This window comes from Apaloderma vittatum, unplaced genomic scaffold, assembly GCF_000703405.1.
Source record: "Apaloderma vittatum isolate BGI_N311 unplaced genomic scaffold, ASM70340v1 scaffold4352, whole genome shotgun sequence".
Taxonomy (NCBI): domain Eukaryota; kingdom Metazoa; phylum Chordata; class Aves; order Trogoniformes; family Trogonidae; genus Apaloderma; species Apaloderma vittatum.
In genome coordinates, this window is record NW_009702931.1 from 3,024 (window position 1) to 12,218 (window position 9,195).

The following is a 9,195-nucleotide window of genomic DNA, read 5'->3' on the forward strand; positions in this document are numbered from 1 at the left end:
TTTTTTATTTTTTTTAATCAGTGACTTAAATGCCTGCTTATTGGCTCTGTTAGTATGACTGTAAAAGACCTTCATTCCCAGATGTTACTTCTGTTGGCATTAGTCAATGTCAAATGTCTTATTGAAGCACATCCCTCTTTAACAAATACCTTTTAAAGGATTTGCCTGGTTAAAATAATACTGACTGAGATACAGTGAGAATGTAGAAGAAAGAAGTATTCACATTTTTTTTTAACCAGATGAAAGCAGAGTTAAGTGTTTGAAGACTGGAGCTGTGAGAGTGTCCTTGAAATGGTATGTCATCTTTTAAACCACTCTCCTGGCAGGCAGTTGGGCCGTGAGGTTGGTTGTTGCAGCTTCTCATGTCTGACCAGTGCAGGGAAAGAAATTCCCACCCATAGTTAACACATTTTTGCCATGCAATTCGACACATACTCTTTGACAGTAGTGTTTGCTGTATAAAGAAAGAGGAAGCTTAAAGTGTGTTTGGTATCCATAAATACATGTACAAGCTGAATCCTGTCATTTTGGGGCACTAGAGTTCTTCCAGTACAGGCCAAGATGTTCAGCAAAGAGAAGAGGAACCTTGTTGCATGAGTAAGGTAGTATAAACTAGAAAATAGATATATTAAAGGCAATATTTGTACCAAACCAAATATTTTCCAAAACAAAATCAGATATTCTGAAATACACATCATGTGCAGGGATAATATTATTTGCCTAAGAACATGTTAGATTATGCTTTTATAAATAATGTTTTTTTATAAGCCAGTGACACACTTTCTTCTGCAGGTCGACGTTATGATGGCAGTGTGAAGCCAAAATTTAATGTAAATCAAGTAGCAATTGCACAGGTAATGTTTGAAGGACTGCATCTATAAAGTCTTTTCATAGCACATTGAGATAATTTAATTTGCATTATTTAATGAAATAATACGTCATTTATAAGAAATAGCCAACAAAACTGTCTAGATCATTGTGATGTGCTACTGATTCACTTGCTTTGCATTATATCTTCTGCTTTTCTGAAAAGTGAAGTGAGACTTCAGTTGCTGGTGCTGACTAGCAGTGAGTTTGGGCACAGGGACTTACTGAGTGAACCAAATCCCTTCATCCATGTTCCATACAATGCCATTTGACTGCTGTGGCCAATATTTTATATATATCACTTGGTATTAAATAGCTGCAGATTGTTTCAATTTAGTGTGAGTCCTGAGTCCAGCCTGTAGGTCTTGACAAAACCAGAGTATAAAAGGCTTCTTTACCACAAACCCTGCAAGTGATGCAATCTAATGTAAATGATTTGTTGTTTAAATCTCTCTCGTCTTTACTTCTGAGAAGATAGCCTGGTTTATACAAATGGCAGTCATATTTAGTGTTTCTTGCTGGTTGTCACATCGCATTTCCTGGCTATGATCTTAACTTACTTTCAGCTTGTTGTTCTGTGACTACTTACTGATTTTAATCCTAAACCAGTCTTGTGCCATATGTAAGGTCAAGTATCAAAAGGGGTCTTTCAGGGTCTGAGCTGTGAGATTTGATTTGCTAATCTCAACAGCAAAAAAAAAAAATCTCTCTTTAAGCCAAGACAAAGCTTTGGAGCTTAACCACGTCCCTTCTGGAGCCTGGTAAGATGCTGTTTATGACTGGGACTCAGAATACCTCTCTTGTTTGCACATGACTTGAACTTCCTTAATCATATGACCTGCAAGACATCCATGCAGATACATTATCATATTCAGATAGCACATAGGTGGCGGGGGAAAAGAGCTGGTGTCTAGAAATTTTAGTTGGAAATATGGGAATGACAGTTAAATTTTGAAGTTCTTTCTGAACCCTAACTCAGTGTCTCAAATTATATTGCCTCACAGCTGAATTGTCCTTGATTTGCTATGAAATTTGGCTTAGAAGGGGTAGCATTTTTCAGATGTCTACAGATAACGGAGAAGCTGCAGTTCTGAGGTTTTAATGTTGTAAACAACTGTTTTTTTAAAGTCAGGGATCCATACTTAAGCCATCCCGTTCTGCAGCATGCATTTTCCTGATTTTAAAGGCATTACCTGTCTGCAGGTAGATGTAGACTTGGACATTTATTTCACTTGGATGGCTGCCTAGTGTGCTTTTAGCATGATAGGCTGTGTCCTTGGTGCAAGCTTGAGTCCTCTTTAGTGTGTTGAATTTATTCTTAGGGTGTCCTTGAGAGTCTTTTACGAGGGAAGTACCTTGTGATTCTAGCTTTGCTTCAACTTCCTATAATGGGCAGCTCTACAGTGTGCTAAGGTGAGGTGGGAGCATGCTAAGAGTGTGGTTTGTTCCAGCAATACTAACCTAGTAAAATAAATATAACTTATATTGACTTTCTGGCCAGCTGTGCTAGAGCTAGAGGTCTGTATGGTGCCATTCCCCTAGTGGGAAGGGCTTAGCCAGAGATTTTTCTGCTTCCTCAGTTCCGTACTGCTGTGGCTGAGAACTGGCTCCACAGATGCTCTGCAAGGACAATCATAGCATCATAGAATACATTGGATTTGAAGGGACGTATAAAGGTCATCTAGTCCAACCCACCTCTGTGCTGGCCTCATTTATTCTGGTAGGATGTAGACTAACTCCTTAAATACGCGTCTGACACTGATCTTTTCTGTGGTTATCAGGTTATCAACTACAATTTAAGCAGGAAAGGACAGTGGGACAGAACATCCTGGAGGCCTCTCACCCACAGTAACTACAGCCCTCTCAATGTCACAGTTAATGGCATTCCCTGCATTCTCTTTTGGGCCAAGAAGATCATGATTAAGTTTGAAAACCATACACAGCTGGATTTGACGGAGAAGACATTTGGTGTCCATGCAACGGTGGACATTGGAGATTCAAACTGCAGTGAAGACAATGCAATGTAAGGTGGCATTCTACTTGACCAATGGAACTAGTATCAGATAACAAGTCTAGAAGGAGAACAGACCTTATATTATGTGATGTAGAGCCACAGGGGTAAGCTCTTTCTGATAATGACCTGACATTGCAAGCAGCAAGGCAGCATGGTTTATATACTTTCAGACCAGTGTTTTTTGTGGGGAACATAGAGGTACATAGCTGTCTTCATCTCTTGCACTGGTGCAGTCAATCCTTGTGGCCAGCCAGCTTTGCATTTCATGTCTATGAGGCTGAAACGTTTAGCATTTTTGCTACCACTAAACCTGAGAGCTGTATATTAACCTAACCGGATCCAAAATCCTCCAAACACGTGGCTATACTAGAAAGCAGGGGGTTTTTAATTTCCTTTGTCCTGTACCTGACTTCTCCCTCCAGGTAGTGTGGTGTCTGTCTTCGTATCTAATACCAGGTTCCACTCTGGTGGGTAAGAGACTAAAAATTAGGAGTTGGGTACCTAACTCTGTGCGTGTGCTGAACATGAGCATTGAGTCTGCCCCATGAATGGTGTTTAAAACTGTAATGACACACAACAATGAAAATAACATGACCAAACCCAGTGTTTCATATAGCTCCTATATTTCCACAGAAAGCAGGTATTACCTCTTTCTGATTGTACATCTGTGAGGGATAACCCAAGGTGCACAGAAGTGTAGTTGAAAAAGAATCCAGATTTTTGCCCTATGGTATCAGAGCGTTCAACAAAGCAGTCTGAATTTTATAGCATCAGCATATGAACTAATTCAGCACTATGTTTTGATGAGCAGAGATAGATAATGGGATAATATTTGAAAAATAGGTAGTAACTTAACATTCCTTCTTCTCTGCTGGTCTGCAATTCAGAAATAGTCTTAGTCTTATTCGTAATGACTGTAATCTAATAGAAGATACACTTGTACACAAGTAGGGATTTCAAAACATGACGTACAGTTTTATAGTTGTTACATAGCTTGATAACTCAGAAAGACACTGCAGTGGTGGATTGCAAACTCCTACTGGAGCTGCTATTTGGACACTGCTAGATTTGAGCCGGCTACTCTATCTCATTTGTCACAGGTACCGTTATAGTCTGGTTACAGAAGTGGGTGCTTCATTCTGTTAAGTACGGAGTTCTGAGAAATTAGATCTTGTCCTAGCTCTGGCTGGAAGAGAGATAATTCTCCTAATGTTTAGGGTTTGTGGCTAGAACAGTGTTGATAGCAGACCAGCTTTTTGGCTCTTGCTGAGCATTGCTCGCACAATGTCTGGCTTTCTCTTGTTTGACACTTTGCCCTTACATGCTCAGAAATTCACTGGAAACCAGTCTGCTCATGGCATATGGTCAATGATTACCCTTGCAAAACTTCAGTCTCTTTTTTTTCCCTCTTTCATTCATTTAGTAGTACCTATATGAACTCCTTCCTTTTCTCACCCCTGTCTTGCTGGGGGATGATGGTGGGGGTCGAGTGAGTTAATGGATTCATGGGTCTTAGCTGGTGGCTGGAGTCAACCCACCACAGGTCTATATATTCTGCTTGATGCATTATGTTGGTAGATATTTGTAAATTTATAGAAGATGTTATTAATATAAAAACTTGCAGGAAGAGTTAGGAAGCAGAACTACTTACAGCATACCCTTGATATGCCTTTCATCAGTGTTTCACCATATCTGAGGTTTTATCTTGAAATCTGTGAGTCCAGTGTCATCTTATCTGTATGTCTTCTCATCCTTCTCTTTGTTTATGCCCAGTTTTCTGAGCAGCCTTGAACTAGGGACACAGCTGCTAAAGGCAGACAGGACTTTGCTGCTTAGTTTGAAGTTGAGGCTGGATTTCTTTTTTTTTGCTGAGGTCAAGAGATATACTGTGACTACTGAACTTTTTCTCCTCTGTTCTGTGCAGAGAGAGGGGAACCTAATCGTTCCGCTTTCTTGAATGTTCTAAACTTTGCTTGTTTGGGATACACTGAGGCATACTAGTCCCACTGTCTCCTGGCTATTGAACATGCTCCAGTATCCTAATCAACAAAGGCCTGATTTATTCTGAGCTCTCACCAGGAGGGATTTGTTAGGGCATTTGACATTGCATGAAAAGATCTGTGGCATCTCTGCTAGATCCCAAGTATCAAGTAATGAGAAACTGTATGTTTCAAGAATCGATTCATTCGTTGACACTGACAGCATCCAAATACTGGTCGAGTTCCCCATATGTAGAAATCATGCTCTGTGGATAGGAATATGGCTAATCTGGGCTCATGAGTCAGGATTAGACTTGGTGTAATTTAATTGCCAATTACAGGTCTTGGGTTAGGTTTTCATTCAACTTGCATTTAGCTATAGCAGAGAAGAAAGAGAAAAACTGGCTTGAATGTTGCTCTGTAATCCCAGGTTTAAGGATTGTCCTAAATAATGTCAGCTAATGGCTGAGTGTTCACATGATGCATTGCCCAGTGTTTTTTTTTGCCCCAGAAAAGTCCCTTAAACTTCTTTCTTCTCCATCCATCTTTGTTAAGACAATGCTTTTTTTGTGACTTTGGGCCAGCTTTCAAGCTGGTTTTTACTGTCTAATCAGTGCAAAATAACTGGACCCCGGAAAAAAAATATTTGGCACTGAACACATATGCATTTGCTAGATGAACGTATTAATTCAACCCAGAGGCTTTTTATGCAACAACTTCTAGATCAGGCCGTTGAATTGAATGCCATATTTGCCTGTGTCTAATCCTCGACTACCTATGAATTCCCTTTGTAATAAAGCAAGAGGTAGTCTTGATTCAGTGTCCTGCCTTACCAGACCAGTGTTAGTCAAGGTGCGAGAAGTCTAGATCTCATTTTAAATTTTTCTTCAGCTTTAGGTTTGGAAGTCTTTCAGATGTTGCAGGGTTTCACTTTGTTTAGTCTCTAATTTAGTCTCTAATTAAGTCTGAAAATGTTATGTCATGACTGAGAATCCATTATGCAGTTTTTAAGAGGCAAAATATTATTGTTAAGCCAGAAAAAATGTATGCCACTCAGTAATGCTATGTTACAATGCGTAATTCCAGAGGTGGTAGAAGGATGGTAGAGTATGCATTAGTTTAGAATTAACCTGGTAGAGCTTTTCACTTTAGTAAACTTCAGGTGCCCATGCTCACCACAGATAAGCTAAGTAGAGCTACCTCACAGTCACCATATTTACATGCCTCTAATGATGCACGTGTGTGAAATTTGAATTCAAATGTCATCTGCATTTGTTTTGCTCTAGTATCTAAAAAGATAAGTATAATGTGGCTGTTTACATGTTCTAATGACAAACAGAAGTGATTCATGACTAAGGTACTGTGGCTTGAGAAGGGGAACACAGATCAAATTAACCTGTCAACTGATGCTGGAGGCAGTGGGATTGAAGTGTGTTGAAGGTTGAGTATTCAATTCTGTTCTTTTTGGCCTCATTCAAGCTAATAGCTGAGCTACTGGATTTCACCTGAGGAAGATTTAATCCTTTAATTTTTTTTTTTTCTACTGACTTCGAAGTTACACTATGCAAAAGGCTTCATGTATAACTAAATCTTTTGTGCTGCTTTTTTTTCTTAAGATTTCTGAAACTTTTATCTGGCCTGATGTCACTTATTTTTTGACCTAGGCTTACCCTGAAGTTTGGTGATATTGGCAATCTAAAGGGACTTGTTATCCGGTAAGTTTATATGATTAAAAGAAAAATTAGATGTTTAAAGAAAAGAGAAAGATGCTAAAGAAAACATTACATGTTAATATCTGTTCTTATGCAGTTTCTTGTGCACATAGACTTTTCTCAGTCATTGAGGAAAAATCCCTCATGTTTTTGCTCACTGTGTGGGAGAGTAGCAAACTCCTTCAGCTGCAACAATGAAAAAACTCACATCACTTTCCAGACTGAGTGGAAGGAGCTAGAGTTCACACTGATGGAAATGGTTGAAACTCTGGTAACACCAGGGTGTCTTCTAAGATTGTTCCACATGTGAATTTATTAGTTACAACTCTTAGTTAGACTTGGTTTTGTACTCATCTTTCTTCTCTTACAATCGTTGCAGATTCTTATTAACAACCAGCTATTACCAACTATCTGTCCAGAACTGGTTCAGTTTACACAGACTGCAACTTCTTTACAACCACTCCATACAAGCGACATTTAATGCAACCAGAATATATGCACCAGCAAGTTACTCCTACCACTGTGAACATGTGAGCAGCTTGCAGAGATACGATGCACTTCTCATACCCAGCTCTGCCAATGATCTTTCAAAGCTCTGGGAAGTCACTTTTATTGATTTCCAGGTAACGTCATGGAATTCAGCCAAGCGGATCCCATAGGTAGATTGATGGGAAATTCTGCATTGCACTGCCAAGAGAGTGTAATGTGCAGTCTGCAGGATCTCCACAGAACTTGAAATGGAAATTGAATGGAAATGAAGACTTAAATTATTATACTTACCTTCTTGTCAAAAGAAATTAAGGGCTATATAATTTTTCTATAGTCTCTTACCTGGATTTCCCTTTAGCGTGGGGAGCGAGTTTAACTTTCAGTGTTACGTCTCTCTGAGCTTTGCTATCAAACCTAGCATCTATGATAGCATCAGTCACCAAGTATGGGATTTGACTCCGTTAACTTTTGGTACCTAATAATTTTAACCTTGTGCACTGACTGTAGTCACCTCAGTCTGCTTTTAAAGCCAGAGGATAATTCCTCTGACTCGTCTTAAGTCCTTATTTTAAGATGAGATTAATCATCTTCTGAAAGTGCCTATTTTTCTGCATTTGACAATAAGGAAGCCTGAGATGGCTCAACTAGGATGTCTTGTTTTTAGATACCTAAGTCACAGGGGAAGAAGAGCTGAAAAGGGGAATTGGGGGAAATTTGATCCCCCTTTGTTCACCATGTGATAAATACCCATGGTGTGATCTAGTGAAGCAGTTAAATCCCTGAATGCCCATGTGATAAACATGTCAAAACTGAAGCCACAAGTAAAACTTCTTGATATTGGTCATAGTTGAATGCAACTTCTTGTAGTTTAGCTGATTTGCTGCCATATACTGCACACTTGGATCTGGTGAGAAACATCTAAGATCAGGGTAGGCCATTGAGAGTATGTTGTTTGTTGTGTTGAATTCTATGCATTGTGAAACAGAGACTTCAGAGATTCTCAAGAAATGATACTAGAAATGCACTGATTAATCTGAAAGGTACAAAACTTAAATATAACTGGGCTATTAAGAGTGATCATAGAAGATTTTCTTTAAAACATAAGCACAAATCCTTTGGGCAGCTGAGTGAAGGGGATTAGAATAACTGGCGGTTTCTAGAAGACTGACCTGGATAAACTCTCAGCATTAACTCTAGCTAGCACTGATAGATAGAATTTTGCAATAAGCAGATATTAAATTAAAAATCCTTACTGGCATTTGGAGCAAACTCATATATTTGTTTGTAACCAAGACAATAATATACTTCATTTAATCTGAGCTCTTTTTTTCTCTATGTAGATTCAAGGTTTTAACATTCAAGAAGGACATTTTGCCTATGCAAAAGACTGTGCATCCTTTTTCTCGCCAGCAATACTTATGGGATTGGTTATGTCGCTGATTCTGCTGCTGGTTCTTGCCTATGCTCTTCAGATGTTGATCCACTTGAAATCTCTTGACAGGCACTATGAATGCAAAGCTTCTCCTGTCTATTTTCCACAGATGAAAGACAATGACACGGGGGATGAGAAAGAGCCACTGAGAAGCAGTGGAAATGAATCCTATGAACTTAGAAGCCAACAGTTCTGTAAAATCTATATTTAACAGTATGCATCTGTCTCAGTGAAACAAGTATTATTTTCTTCTGCTGGCACTATTGTATATAGTTAGTGCAGATTTTTCATCAAATGATGAAAGAAAAAGTTGGTAGCAGACTGTTTAGCCAGTTACTGTCTGTTGTTTATTGTTAACCATCTCAAAGATGCCATGGGAAACAATATGGTAGAAAAAAAATCTCTTGAGAGTAATGGAATTCATGTGATGAGAGTTTATTCCTGTAGTACAAAACTAAAATACATACATTTTCAGCCAGTTTAACAAGTCCCGAAGAGAGAATCAGTAATGGAGCCTTTGAAATTAAATAAAGATACAACAAGTTGCAAAATAAAAACCAGATCTTTTTGCTTATTCTTTCAGAAGGCAAGCTTTTTCCTGGTTTTCTGTTTGCTTCATCCACGTCCTGACGAAGTAGCATCTGTTCCTTTCTCAGTGTATGTTTTCCTTTTATCTTCCATATCACATCCGCTCCTCTTTCT

At 38.9% G+C, this 9,195-nt stretch overlaps 1 protein-coding gene across 1 annotated transcript; it reads left to right on the top strand.

The window, feature by feature from the left end:
• Window positions 1–792: 792 nt before the first annotated feature.
• Window positions 793–8,849, top strand: ATP6AP1L (ATPase, H+ transporting, lysosomal accessory protein 1-like; the record flags this gene model as incomplete). Its single annotated transcript, XM_009864406.1, has 5 exons — window positions 793–854; window positions 2,649–2,890; window positions 6,525–6,575; window positions 6,952–7,195; window positions 8,402–8,849. Coding segments are annotated over 5 exons (902 nt in total), but the record flags the coding sequence as incomplete, so codon positions are not given.
• Window positions 8,850–9,195: the final 346 nt, after the last annotated feature.